This window comes from Remersonia thermophila, chromosome 1 (genome assembly GCF_042764415.1).
Source record: "Remersonia thermophila strain ATCC 22073 chromosome 1, whole genome shotgun sequence".
In the NCBI taxonomy this organism is placed as follows: domain Eukaryota; kingdom Fungi; phylum Ascomycota; class Sordariomycetes; order Sordariales; family Chaetomiaceae; genus Remersonia; species Remersonia thermophila.
In genome coordinates this window covers 2611663-2625110 of record NC_092217.1, presented here as the reverse complement: position 1 = coordinate 2625110, position 13448 = coordinate 2611663, and the positions used below count along the sequence as shown (strand labels likewise).

Sequence of the window (13448 nt, the reverse complement as noted above, 5' to 3'; positions counted from 1 at the left end):
AAGCCGATGACGTTTGTTGGGAATAGCACAAAGGAAATTTGGTGTGGCTTCGTTTCCCCGAAGAGAAAACATGTTTCTCTTTTGATTGTTTTGACGTTCATTACAGAGCAGCCACCTTAGGGGAGCATCCATCTCGAAGCCCAAGCGAACACACCCCCCCACCCGATCGAAGCATCCATCGAACGCATCGTTGCCCCACACACCCACCCCGATGCCAAGCTCCACTTTGCTCCCCGCAACGGGCGGCACCCGACTTTTTGCAAGATGTGTGGACCTCCAAACAAATCCTCAACACCACACAGGGAACACAAGTCCGACGGCAAGGTTGACAGCGCGCCACATCTCGGGAAGTTCCCGGACGACCTAGGCGCCCATCCTCCCATCTTCCTGCACGGATCCGAAGCCACGGTCCGAACCACGCCTGGCCTGTGCCTTGTACTACCAACAGCGGGCCGAAACCCTTCCCTTACCCGGCGCGATCTCGACCAGGCCACCCGGCTCGTCCTTAAAGTTTGAGCTTGAGCTCATTTCCCCGCCATCTGCCGAGGTCTTCAGACCCCCAACCAACAACAAGCCCCCTCAGGTCTTGTCCTCCGGGCCTCCTCCCCACCCCACGCCACAACCACCACCATGCCCCTCGACACGTCCGCCTACAGCCTCGCGCTCCTCCGCGTCGACGGCCGCCGCTGGAACGAGCTGCGCCGCGTCCATGCGCAGATTCGCACCCAGGCCGCGGCCGACGGCTCCAGCTACCTAGAGATGGGCAACACCAAGGTCATGTGCGTCGTGACGGGGCCTAGCGAGCCCGGTCCGCGCCGCGGCGGCGTTGCGGGCGGCGGCGGAGGTGCCGGCGGTGGTGCCGGTGGCGGCACGAGCGGCAGCGGTAGCAAGGCGGAGGTGGTGGTGAGCATTGTGATTGCGGGGTTTAGCTCGATTGATAGGAAGAGGCATGGGAGGAACGACAAGTATGTCCTTTTTCTTTTTCCTGGAGCTTGAACGGGAAGGGAGCGTGACATCAGGAGCATCAACTAACTGCTCTTCTTTTTTTTTCTTCCGTCTTCAGACGAACCTCAGAACTCCAAACCACCGTCGCCAACGCTCTCGCCGCGAGCCTGCACCTCCACCTCTTCGCGCACAGCCAGATCCAAATCTCCCTCCACGTCCTCTCGCAAGACGGCTCGCTGCTCGCGGCGCTCATCAACGCGGCAACCCTCGCCTGCGTCGACGCCGGCATTCCCATGACAGACTACGTCGCGGCCTGCACGGCAGGGTCCACCTCGACCTACGCGGCCAACGACGAGGGTGCCGACCCCCTCCTGGACCTCAACCACCAGGAGGAACAGGAGCTGCCGTTCTTGACGGTGGCCACGCTGGGCGAGACGGACCGGGTGGTGGCGCTCGTGTGCGAGAGCCGTGTGCAGCTGAGCCGGCTGGAGGGGATGCTCGCTGTGGGTGTGGACGGGTGTAAGCAGGTGCGCGAGATCCTGGACCGCGTGGTACGCGAGAGGGCGAAGAGGATGGTGCTGGAGGGTGCGGTGGAGAAGGGTATCGGGTTGGATGAGATGGAGGCGGATTAGGACGGACAGCAATGGGCGATTTCTTTGGACATGCTATACCCCCCCCCCCCCCCCCCCTTAACACGGTTGGTTCCCCCGTGGCCTGTTCTGGTAAAGGCAAACTCAGGTGAGGAGTCTTATTTTTTTTCTTTGTTACTTTCTATCTACACTACCACTCCATCACGGACGGAGCTCAACGTACGGAGCAAAACGCCCATGTGGTGGTGCCATTTGGTTGGCTTTTCTCCATGAAACGGAATCCGCAAAAGAAAACAGAAAAAAAAGATATCCCAGGCTGCGCTGCTCCCATGACGTATCCTCGCTAACCGCAAACCCACTAACAGTACACACAACACATGCCGCATGCGAGCCGGCCCTTCAGAGCTCGTCGTGCGCCGTCTCCGGCTCAGCGCTGGGCTCGGAAGCCTGGGTCGCCCCAGTCTCCGGCTTTCCGGCCGCCTCGCCGCTCGCTTCCGGCGTCACCTTGGTGGCGTCCTCGCTCTTGCCCTCCGGCGTCGCCTCAGGCGTGGCCGCCTTGGACGCCGCCTCCTCCTGGGACGCCGTAGACTCCTCCACCGCAATCGCCACCAAACCCTCGGGCAGCTTCTTCTTGACGCCCTCGCTCAGACGAATCGCATCAATCCAGCTCTCGACGCTCTCCACGCCAAAGTCCGCAGCATCGTAGTGGCGCCACCACCCGCGGCGGGCGTTGACAGCAATAATCTGCACGTCGCGCGCGGGAAGGTCCAGCGCCTTGAGCAGCCCCGCCGCGCCTTCGTTGCTAGCCGGCACCTCGTAGAAGGGGAACAGCTTGCGCTTGCCCTGCGCGTGCTTGAAGGCCAGCTGGGACAAGCTCTCGAGACCCTTGCGAGCCTTTTCGCTGCCTCCCTCGGGGACAAAGGCCAGGACGCACGTGTGGGACTTGTCGTTCAGGCACTCCTTGATGAGCTTGTCATGGGAATTGATGGACGGGATGGGAAGGGCGGTTTCGACGATGACGGGGACCTCCTGGGTAGCAGCGGGGGTCTCGGAGGAGGCGGACGAGGAGGTCGTGCTGGAAGAGGAAGATGCCTTGGACTTGGCCTTGGTGTCGGAGCTCTTGCTCTTCTTCTTCTCCTTGGGCGGCGGCGACACGGGGTTCGGCTGGCCGGCTTGGGAGAGGAACTTGACGATGGGCTCCTTTTTGATCTCGCCGTCGTAGACGACGTGCGGGGCGTCGCCGCCCGGCAGCAGAATCAGAGTAGGGAACTTGCTGATGCCAAACTTCTCCACCGTCTTGGTCTCCTTGTTGCGCACCTGGCCGATGTGGATGACGTCGGAGAAATCGATGGCGATGCTCTTGAGAAGGGCCGACGTGGTGCCCTTTTCGGTAAAGAGGATGGCCTTGGGCTTGTCCTGGCTGTCCGACAGGAACTTGTCGAGCGTCTTGTCCTCGATGCGCGTCACGTAGTTGTTGATGTTTTGCACGACGGCCTCGACGATGGCGCTCGCCGTCCGCTGGCCCTGGTAGTCCGTGACCGTGGGCTTGCGGGCGCCCTTCTTGGGACGGACGATTTTCAGGGTCGGGAAGCCCTGCACGCCCATGGATCCGCACAGCGGCTTGTTGGCGTCGTCATCGCAGTTCACGGCCGCCACCTGGGCGAGGCCCTCGAGGTTCTTGGCCGCCTTCTCGTAGGCAGGCTTCAGGTTCTGGCAGTGTCCGCACCAAGGAGCGTAAAACTCGACAATCTATATACAAAAGAGAGCGTCGAGTCAGCCATGGCTCGCGCCGAGGACGTTGGGAAACGTTGGCCAGGTCAACTCACCGAGGTGTAGTTGCTCTTGTTGATCAACCGGTCAAAGTCCTTGGCGTCCACCTGCAGCACGGGCGACTTTTTGGCGTACAGGCCTGCCTGGGCCGACGGCAGCGCCGACAGCAGGGCCACGGCCACGGCGCAGAGCGAAGGATGGTGCATGGTGGCCCGGGGTGGGATGGGACAGGACGGGACGGAGAGACGATGTCTAGGATGGGGTGGTGGCTGTTACGAGACTCCAAGTCCGAACAGAAGCAAGCTACGTGATGGAACGCGAACGGAGCTCCCGGTGGATGGGCGTGAGTCAAGTGCAGTGTACGGTACCCAGGCAGCCCCAATGATCTTATCTCGGCCTGTGGCGAGCAAGAGAGGTCGAGTTCCAGGCTGGCATTTTTCCCGGTTTGGCAAAAGAACACATTGTCCAATCCATCGCATGGCTCGGGACAGTGCCACTTTTGGTGATGGAGAAGCCGCCAGAAACGCGGGAAGCATGGCCCAAGCTCCCGACTGCTGGTGGGTCCGGCTGGCGGGGTCGAGGCAGCTGCCCACGGGACCTGCCGCCATTCAGGTCCGGGGTCTTGGCTTGGCGGCGGACCCCAGCTGACACCACCGCCTACCGTCAACAACCTGCAACGACGGTGGGCTGTGGGGGGAGGGATTCCATGCGAGGCTGCTCATCTCCCGAGGCTCTCCACGACAAGGCGCCTACATAACGACCACGCAACCCGTCCCGGTTCCTTTCCTCACCCTACGTCTTCCTACCGTACCTATCTGGGAGTCCGCTCGGCTCCCCCCGTCTCCATCTCCAAGCTCCCTCGCTGATCGCCCCCGCCATGGCCGACTCGGTCCCCGCGGCCCTTCGCCAGGCCGATGTCAACATATGGAAATGCGCGACCAAGGGTGTCCAGCTCCGCAACGTCAAGCCCATCATGGCATATTGGTGTACGTCATGGCGGCAACCTTGAGGTGGGGTGGTGGCGCGTCTGACAAGCTCAGGCGAGTACTGGGCGGTCAACCAGATCCTGGCCAAGCAGCTGCACACCACCAATGTGGACATCCTCAACTACACAACGGCCCTGGTGGATGAGCTGGAACAGGTGCGAGCGCTCCCAGCAAGCCCTATGATCCCCGCGGCGTCCCTGAACACAAACAGCGCTGACCGAACCCAGACGAAGGAGACGTTCGGCAACGAGGACGCCATCACAGACGATACCGCCGCGCAGGCCTACGTCGAGCAGTTCGCCCAGGAGACGCTTGACCGAGCGGAGCGCGTGGTCAAAGCAAACCGTGTGACACAGTATGCTCTGCCGAGTTTCCACCGCGCCTCCTGCGCCGACACTCGCTAACGTACCCTAGGCAAACGGCCACTACCTTCGATGCCGCCGCTACCTTCTTCCACGTCGCCAACATTTGGGGCCCGGTCGATCAGGAGACACAACAAAAGATCAAGTACGCAAAATGGAACGCGGCACGGATCATCAAGGCGATCAAGGATGGAAAGGATCCCAACGAGTCGAATCCAAAGCATGAGGAGGTTGAGCAGCCAGCCCCGGATGCGAGCACCGCTCCGGACCTCATGGACGCCTTCGCAGGGGCCAAGCCGAGGCCTGTAACCGTGGAAGATGTTCCCGATGCTGATCTTCCACGGGATGCAGCCGGCGTGTCGTTGCCGCACAGCCCTGCCTCTGCGGGCCAACCGTCGCCTCTGTCGGACGCGGGGATTCAGCTCCCCGGAGTCCCTACCCAGCTCGGCCAGCCAGCACAGCCCGAGTTGTTCAGCCCTGGGCCGTCGATATCTCCGGATTCAAACCATGCTGGCCACCCGCCGCCGCCGCCGCCCGAGCTGCCCGGCCCGCCAACGGGATGGGCGGCATCACAGCCGAGCCCAGACCCGAGCGCAGCGCCCACATCATGGGCACAGGCCCCTCCTCCTCCCGTGAGCCCGACCCATAGCGCCGCCAGCTTCTACCGGCCACCCCCAAGCCCTCCGGTAGTGCCGCCAACCAATCCCTATTACCACGCGTCCAGCCCCTCATCTGTGCCCGCCCCAGGTCCAGCGAGACCTCCGGCGGCAACACCTCCGCCGGCGGCGGCCCAGGCTCCGGCAAGCAGCTCTCATCGTGGTCCTGCTCTTGCGTCTCAACCTCAGGCGTCCAATTTTACAACGGACGAGGCCAACATGGTGCAGGCGCAGAAGCATGCCAAGTGGGCCATTTCAGCATTGAACTTTGAGGATGTGCCGACGGCGGTGAAGGAGTTAAGAAAGGCGTTGGAGTTGCTTGGGGGGTTGTAATTCGCTGAAGGAGTACAAGCAAGTTATGATGAATAACTAGATCTTAATATCAGTAACACCGTACACGGGGAGCTGTAGGTCGTTTCCCTGTGAATACCCTTCGCTTGTGCTCTGTAAGCTCTTCGATCCCAACCAGCCTCAGCGACGCAGTCGGTGACAACCAACAACACTCACCTTGAAACGACAAAGACAAAAAAACAGAAACACAGCACTGCTTCATCTGACCTTGAGTTCCTTGAACCTAAAGTTGTCTTCAAAAGCTGCAAGCGCACTTTAGGTTTTAAGGTTCTTGCTGCGTTTCCATTTCTTTCTGCCCAGCTCTTGTTTGATTCCTTCCACTCCGCCACTCTCCCTCGACCTCCTTTACCCATGCAACGCCGCGCTGCTTTCCTACAGACCTCTTCAGCGTTTATTGTCAGCTGCACAAACAACACGCGTGCCGTTGGGCCACACCCTGCTATAATGTCGTCGCTCCTCTCAACCTTGATGCTGCTGAGTGCAGTCGGCGGCCATATGATCATGAACACGCCGACTCCATACAACCTGGATGTCGCCCCGTTGCTTCAGGTCGATCCGCTGGACGGCATCAGCCATCCCTTCCCATGCCAGAACAAGTTCAGCTTTTCTGAACGCACTCTCATCGACGCTGGCACCACCACCTTGGTGAACTTCACGGGTGGTGCCCAGCATGGTGGCGGTTCGTGCCAGTTCAGCATCACCTACGATGAGCCTGTGCATAGCGGCAAGTGGAACAAGTCGGCCCGTTTTATGACCATCTACAGCATCATCGGTGGATGTCCCGCCGTCTTCACCGACGAGACTCGAAACCTGCCGGGCATTGCCGTTGACAAGAACATGCGACAGGACAGCTTGCACTGCGGCAACGACTCGGGCATTGACTGCATCCGCCAATTCATGATCCCGATTCCTAAGTTGTGAGTGTGCCATTGATCCCGCGTTGATATCCAACTCCCAAAATCTGACGGATACCTTCCAGCCTCAAGAACGGCCCGGCCACGTTTGCTTGGACTTGGTTCAACAAGCTCGGCAACAAGGAAATGTACATGTAAGAGCCTACAGGCCGCAGACGCTGCATGCTTTCCATCTTGGCTAACATGGTGTGGCAGGAACTGCGCACCGATCAACATCACCGGCGGCACAGGCGACGAAAAGCAGATGGCTGATCTGCCAGACATCTTCATCGCAAACTACCACAACGACCCTGAGCTTCCCAACTGCATTACAGGCAGCGATGATGACCCTGTTGTGGTTAACTTTCCCGACCCAGGTCGCTATGGCCGTGTACTTCAGAATCCCGTCGAGCCGTCGGTCAAGCCAGCGAGTTATTGCACCCAGATTCCTCCGGCACAGTCCATTCCCACGTTTGAGGTAGAGCCGTCGGTCGCCAATATCGCAACCCCGAACCCTCGTGGTCAAGCCACTCGGACTTACACTCTTCCTTACCTCGCCCCCACGACGGAGGTTGCCTATCAAGGTGGTGGTGTCACCTCTATCGCAGGTAGTCCTGTAAAGCCTGTTCCGAGCAAGGCCCGCGACCCCAACGACCCCAAAACCGACGGCAGACCATACACCATCGACCACTCCCTTTCTCTTCCCGATCCCTCGGCGAGCATTGTGACCACCGTGACGCTCAGCCGCATCAACCGGCCACCCCCGGATCGCAGGCACGGCGCCTTTGTAACCGATGTTGCCTCCGCCCCCGCCATCCCGACGGGCAGCCAGCTCATCGCCGCCGACCTTCGCCGCGACCGGCCCACTCGCAACTTGATGCCTACCAGCGTTCTGACGACAGATGGCGCCACCGCCGTCCATGATCCCAGGGGTTTCGTCCTTGTCAACGTCACCGCGCCAAGCGATGATGGCCCCACGGATGCTATCCCCAGGCCTCAGGATGACGCCATCCCGTGCTCCATGCAGGGTCAGTACATCTGTTTTAACCAGACCCATGCCGGCCACTGCAACCGGGGCTGGGCCGTCCCGCATCCTCTGGCCAACGGGACCACGTGCACGGACGGGAAGATCGCCCGCAGGCAGAAGGGGGCTGCCGACGATGAGTAGGACGGTGGTGTCCGGGGTGGAGAGACCGCCACACCGTGTGGGCAGACAGCAAGGTTCAGGCACCCGATGATTTTGAGGACTTGGTATAACGCAGGGAGGACCTTTCAATGGGCTGGCTGAGACTCTACAGTTGTACTAGATACCCATGGTGCTTATTGAGACGCAAAAACATGTTGCGAGTTTAGGGCTGGAGACATGAGACATGGAAAGGTGGGGGTTGTCGCCTGGTCAATTTATGAAGCTCATGGTTTAGCGATAGGAATTCCGAGACCAAATAAAGAGATAGCTATGCGCCACACCAATAGACTGTCCCGATGTCCTGGCCTCTCTGGCCTTCCGACAACTGCACCATGACCCAGGTGACCCAGGTGGGGTTGCGTCCAGTAGCCTGGACTAACTTCCAAGCGTCCCAGCCTGGCGGCAGCTTGCGGGCTTTTCAGCGGTCCGGTTTGCCTCGGGAAATTCTGTCCAAGACGGCGGGGAGAGGGGTGTGTGGGCTGAAGCATACGGTCCCAGGCCTGAGCACAGCGACCTTGACAGTAAGGGTTCACTAGCATCACAAATCACCGCGTAGTTGACCCGTAACATCGTGGCATCATGGGGGGCATGCATATTCGCATGCCAACCTGTATCATTGTGGCTTTCCTCATCGCCATCCCGCCGAAACGCCTAGTCCTACAAGGCCAGTCTCAGAGGCCACACCGCCTCGAGGGTATGCCGAGCCCGACGTCTCAAAGCTCCTCTTCCACCTCCATCTCGTCCCCGTCCAGCTTCCCGTTCGTCCCTGTCGGCGCGTCCTTCTTGGCCATCGTCGCCTCCTTGTCGATCATTTGCCTTGTGACGGCGACAATGTTGTCCTCAATCAGCTGCTGGCCCACATCCTCCAAGTGCTTCTTAGGATCCAGCTTTCCGACGTAGCGCGTCTTGAGCTGGTCCTTGGTGAGCTCCGTCTCCTCCTTGACCCTCTTCTCGTAGCCCTCGGCAAGGCTCACGAGACGCTGCAGCCGCTCCTTGGTCCGCTGGCCCTCGCACCGGAAGTCCTCCATCTGGAGGGCGTCGGTCCACGGGTGCTTGTGCAGGTTCATGAGCATGTTCTCCTCGAGCGCCGTCTTGCGATAGTTGATGCCGATGGAGTAATAGTGCCGGTTGAGGCCGTGGATGAGGGCCTGGATGGAGGGCTTGTTGAGGTGCCCGACGTTGGACGTTGTCTGGCGCGGCTCTTGGCCCATCATGAGCGACTGGGGGTTGATGAGACGGAAGGCATCAATGACGACCTTCCCCTTGACGGACTGTATCGGATCGACGACGACGGCGACGGCGCGGGGCGTCAGCTGCTCGAAGCTCTGCTGGGTGTTGATATCGACCGACGAGAGCCAGCACCCAAAGCCGGGATGCGAGTGGTACCAGCCGACGACGGATTCGGGCCTGCAGCGGGTGGTTAGCGAGGAGCAGCGAGGCTGAGTTTGTTCTCCAGGTCGGCACATACCTTCCCGTTTGCCGGAGCATGTCCATCATCTTCATCTGGAAGACCGGGTCCACGGCTTCTACACTGACGCCCGTCCCGCTCTGGGGCATCGCAAACACGTCCACCACGCGCACCGTGAAATCGTCGACGAATTCTCCCAGCATCAGACCCATCACTTCCATCGGAACGCCGGCGCGGCCGTGCCGGAGCATCTTGAGGAGCGCGAGGGACGAGATGTGCACCGTCTCGGAGTTGTCAATGAGGCTGGTGTTATCCTAAGCGATGTCAGCGCCCAATCCTTGCGATGGCGGAGTGTACAACCGGACACGCCATACCGCGCCAGCGGCCGGGCCGCCGAGGTTCATGCCACCGCCGAGCAGACTCCTGAATCGCTCCATGGCTGGTGGTTGTGTGTGGTGTTGTTGGTATCGGCGAGGGAGGGGTGGGGTGGTTGGCGGAAGGGGAACCGGGATGCGGCGCGGCTTGGGGAAATTAAGAGAACTATGTAGATCGGCTGGGCGGCAAATAGGAAGCCTTTGGAGGGGGGGGACCGGAAACAAATGAGAATCGTAGGGATGGTATGGTGCAGGATGGCGGGAGGATCCGTGCTGGTGGAAGTTGATGCGGCGGTGATGTCGGGTGCTTGCTGGAGCTTGTTGTCTCTGGATCGATGCGTCCCGAGCTTGGTTGGCCCCAGCCTTGGGTGACTGACGAAATCATTGGCAGCCTGCTGCAGCTGCCACAGCTGACATGGCTGCCGAGCCCAATCTGGAAATGGCGCCCCACCGTCCATGCCCCACGGTGCTCTGCTTCCCAAAGTCTCGGACCCCACATCCTGGCACCCACAAAATCGCGGCAAGCGTTGGGCAAAGCACCGAGGTTTAGCCGGACCAACGCCACGAGGACACGGACCACCTCCACAAATTGCCCAATCGGCAGCAGGCTTTCGATAAGATGCCGCGCCCTGGACGATTGATGGGACGAGGCTGATTCTCAAGCCGCCTCGAGTTCCTCGATTCCCAATCTTTGCACTCTTTCCGCTCCTTCGTTGTTCGAGAGTTTGGAAGAGCTCGAGGCTGTCGAGGACCCCGGCCATTCTCACATCGCGTCTTGTTCCGCTTCATTCTACAGACGACTCTGACGGCAGCCAGCTGCCTCCAACCACGATTCCAGCGACAATTTCGTTCCCTTCCTCCACTCGCGCCGCGAACTTCGGGTCCCACCTCGCTATTCCTGCCGTCCTCCGAACCACGACGACGACGACGACGATTCTACCAACTCATCCCGCCCTTCCTGCGTTCCCGCCGCGAAAAAGAACAGTCACAAATCCGTTGAAGAAAGCCTTTTCATCCGTCCCAGCTTCAACTTTGGCGTGGGCAGCCCGAAACGCCATCTACCAGTCCACCACCGCCTTTCCATCCCCCTCTCGACGCCGCTCGCATGCCTCGTGTCACCGACCCCAACATGCCGACCGATCCATCGGGCGTGCAGCGCACACGCCCGTTGTATCAGATTGTCAACAATGACAAGAAGCGCGTCGCCTACTTTTACGACTCGGACATCGGCAATTATGCCTACGTCACTGGTCACCCGATGAAGCCGCATCGCATCCGCCTTGCTCACAGCCTGGTCATGAACTACAATGTCTATAAGTTTCTCGAGATCTACGTAAGTCTGACGCATCCAGGCGCCTGTGCTGATGCACGTTTCTAACCGCCCCCGCAGCGCGCCAAGCCGGCCGTCACATCCGAGATGACGCAGTTCCATACCGACGAGTACATCGAGTTTCTTCAGAAGGTCACGCCCGATAACATGGATTCCTTTATGAGAGAGCAGGGCAAATACAACGTCGGCGATGACTGCCCTGTTTTCGATGGTCTGTTTGAGTTTTGCGGCATCAGCGCTGGTGGCAGCATGGAGGGTGCCGCCCGCCTCAACCGCGAGAAGTGCGACATTGCCATCAACTGGGCCGGCGGTCTTCACCATGCCAAGAAGAGCGAAGCCAGCGGTTTCTGCTACGTGAACGACATTGTGCTCGCCATCCTCGAGCTCCTTCGGTTCAAGAAGCGGGTCCTCTACATCGATATCGACGTCCATCACGGCGACGGTGTCGAGGAGGCCTTCTACACGACGGATCGCGTCATGACCGTATCGTTCCACAAGTACGGCGAGTACTTCCCCGGTACCGGAGAGCTGCGCGACATCGGCATCGGCAACGGGAAGTACTACGCCGTCAACTTCCCGCTCCGCGATGGCATCGACGACTGGACCTACAAAACCATCTTCGAGCCCACCATCGAGGCCGTCATGAAGTACTACCAGCCAGAGGCCGTGGTGCTCCAATGCGGCGGCGACAGCTTGTCCGGAGACCGCCTGGGTTGCTTCAACTTGAGCATGCGCGGCCACGCTAACTGCGTCAACTTTGTCCGCACGTTCGGCCTTCCTACCCTCGTCCTGGGCGGTGGTGGCTACACCATGCGCAACGTCGCCCGTACGTGGGCCTATGAGACGGGTCGTCTGGTCGGCGTGGAGATGGACCGGGTTCTCCCCTACAACGAGTACTACGAGGTGAGTTGTTTCCGCTCCGGGTTTCGCCTGGGCACCGCTAACGGCTACAGTATTATGGTCCCGACTACGAGCTTGACGTTCGCTCCTCCAACATGGAGAACGCCAACAGCAACGAATATCTCGAGAAGATCAAGATCCAGGTGATCGAGAACCTGAAGAAGACCGCACATGCCCCCTCTGTGCAAATGCAAGACGTTCCGCGCCAGAGCCTCGGCACGACGGACGAGCAGGAGGCCGAGGAAGATGACCGCGACGAGGATATGAACAAAGACGTTCGCGTCACGCAGCGCCAGTGGGAGAAGCGGGTCGAACGGCAGGACGAGTTCGAGGAGTCTGATGACGAGGACTTGGCTCGCTCCAATGGCGTGTTCAAGCCTGGCGGTGGCCCCCGGCATGAGACCAACTACCGCCAGGTGAAGGACGACGACACCATGGAGATCGACAGCGGCGATGCTACTCCTGCCAAGCCGGCTGCTGCCGATGCGGCCGTGGATGCCGAGATCGAAGAAGCCCTTGAGGGCGTCATCGCCGAGGTGGCCCGCGACGAAGCCGAGGAAGCTGCTGCTGCGGCTGCTGCTGCTGCTGCCCCCGCCACCGATGTCGAAAAGCCTGCCGCTCCACCCGCCAAGGTCGATCAGGACGGCGACGTTGACATGGAGGAAGCCGGTCCTGCCGAGGAGAAGCCCGTCGATACCGAGTCCGCCGCCGCCATCAAGAAGGAGGAAGTCGAGGGAATCTCGGCTGCTCCTGAAGCGGCGCCCAGCAAGAGCCCTGCTCCCGAGCCCGCTCCTACCGCAGCCGCCGACGCCGCTGACGATGCCGCCGCTCCCGCTAAGCAACGCGCCTCCGGTTCTCCCGAAGCCGATGCCGCTGCCGCCCCCGTCGATGCCACCAAAGCTGTCGAGGAGACTGCCGCTACCGAAGAGAAGGAACCGGCTGCTGCCGAGAAGGCTGATGGTGCTGCCGAGACCCAGGCTTGAGACCATGGCGACTGTTTCATTCCTGCATATACACGCATATGAAACATCGTGTGTTTTGCACTCATTGGGATTAGGGCGCGGGGCGTTTTTTTTTTTTTTTTTTTTTTTTTTTTTTTTTGGAAAGACAATGGGCACATGGAGCAGGCGTGGTTGTCATTCATGGCTTTGGGGATTGGCGTTCAGTGGTGTGGTGTGGGGGACTTGTTTGCTCTTGTGTGGACAAACGGGCGTGCTCTCCTGTGGAGCATCAGGAAGTTACCGTGGTTACTTTTTTTTCTTCTTCTCGTGGATCTCTCCGCCTGTCCTAATTAACTTTGTGGCATTTGGGCTGGCCTGACGAGATCTCATCAGCGGAGGTGTCATGGTTGCGCGGGCTTGAAGATACCCGTCGTTGTAAATACGTAAAAGTGGTTCCATTGGCTTTTCCTTAATGGCCAAAATGTGTATGTCCCCGTTCCTACGTCTCTCAGTGCCATGATGATGATGCGCTGGCGATCTCATGGTGAGTACCATCCGCCCCACGACCGTAGTATTGTCAACATTCTGTTCCTTGTTCATGGATGAGCTCTTGGGTATTGCCTCGCGGCACAAAGCTCTAATAGTATTAATAAATCTAAGTCTAGTAGGTACGTTCGCAACTTCTACGTGCTCGTCATGTCTTCTCTAACAGCCCACATCCCCGAACGCCTTGTTTATGTATTACCAAATCACAAC

General features: G+C 59.7%; 6 protein-coding genes across 6 annotated transcripts; 4 read left to right on the top strand and 2 right to left on the bottom strand.

Annotated features, from left to right (window-relative positions):
• Window positions 1-630: 630 nt before the first annotated feature.
• VTJ83DRAFT_746 (uncharacterized protein) lies at window positions 631-1577 on the top strand (the record flags this gene model as incomplete). Its single annotated transcript, XM_071014284.1, has 2 exons — window positions 631-965; window positions 1064-1577. The coding sequence occupies 2 exons, from the start codon at window positions 631-633 to the stop codon at window positions 1575-1577; spliced, it is 849 nt and encodes a 282-aa protein (XP_070870099.1).
• Window positions 1578-1934: 357 nt separating this feature from the next.
• Window positions 1935-3511, bottom strand: VTJ83DRAFT_745 (uncharacterized protein; the record flags this gene model as incomplete). The annotated part of the gene is made up of 2 exons (XM_071014273.1): window positions 1935-3284; window positions 3362-3511. 2 exons carry the CDS (start codon window positions 3509-3511, stop codon window positions 1935-1937), a joined length of 1500 nt encoding a protein of 499 aa, XP_070870098.1.
• Window positions 3512-4182: 671 nt separating this feature from the next.
• On the top strand, window positions 4183-5642 carry VTJ83DRAFT_744 (uncharacterized protein; the record flags this gene model as incomplete). Its single annotated transcript, XM_071014262.1, has 4 exons — window positions 4183-4291; window positions 4346-4446; window positions 4519-4646; window positions 4706-5642. 4 exons carry the CDS (start codon window positions 4183-4185, stop codon window positions 5640-5642), a joined length of 1275 nt encoding a protein of 424 aa, XP_070870097.1.
• A 369-nt stretch (window positions 5643-6011) lies between these two features.
• VTJ83DRAFT_743 (uncharacterized protein) lies at window positions 6012-7721 on the top strand (the record flags this gene model as incomplete). Its single annotated transcript, XM_071014251.1, has 3 exons — window positions 6012-6577; window positions 6640-6708; window positions 6770-7721. 3 exons carry the CDS (start codon window positions 6012-6014, stop codon window positions 7719-7721), a joined length of 1587 nt encoding a protein of 528 aa, XP_070870096.1.
• A 731-nt stretch (window positions 7722-8452) lies between these two features.
• VTJ83DRAFT_742 (uncharacterized protein) lies at window positions 8453-9584 on the bottom strand (the record flags this gene model as incomplete). Its single annotated transcript, XM_071014240.1, has 3 exons — window positions 8453-9146; window positions 9208-9461; window positions 9522-9584. The coding sequence occupies 3 exons, from the start codon at window positions 9582-9584 to the stop codon at window positions 8453-8455; spliced, it is 1011 nt and encodes a 336-aa protein (XP_070870095.1).
• Window positions 9585-10626: 1042 nt separating this feature from the next.
• On the top strand, window positions 10627-12734 carry VTJ83DRAFT_741 (uncharacterized protein; the record flags this gene model as incomplete). The annotated part of the gene is made up of 3 exons (XM_071014229.1): window positions 10627-10854; window positions 10912-11754; window positions 11805-12734. 3 exons carry the CDS (start codon window positions 10627-10629, stop codon window positions 12732-12734), a joined length of 2001 nt encoding a protein of 666 aa, XP_070870094.1.
• Window positions 12735-13448: the final 714 nt, after the last annotated feature.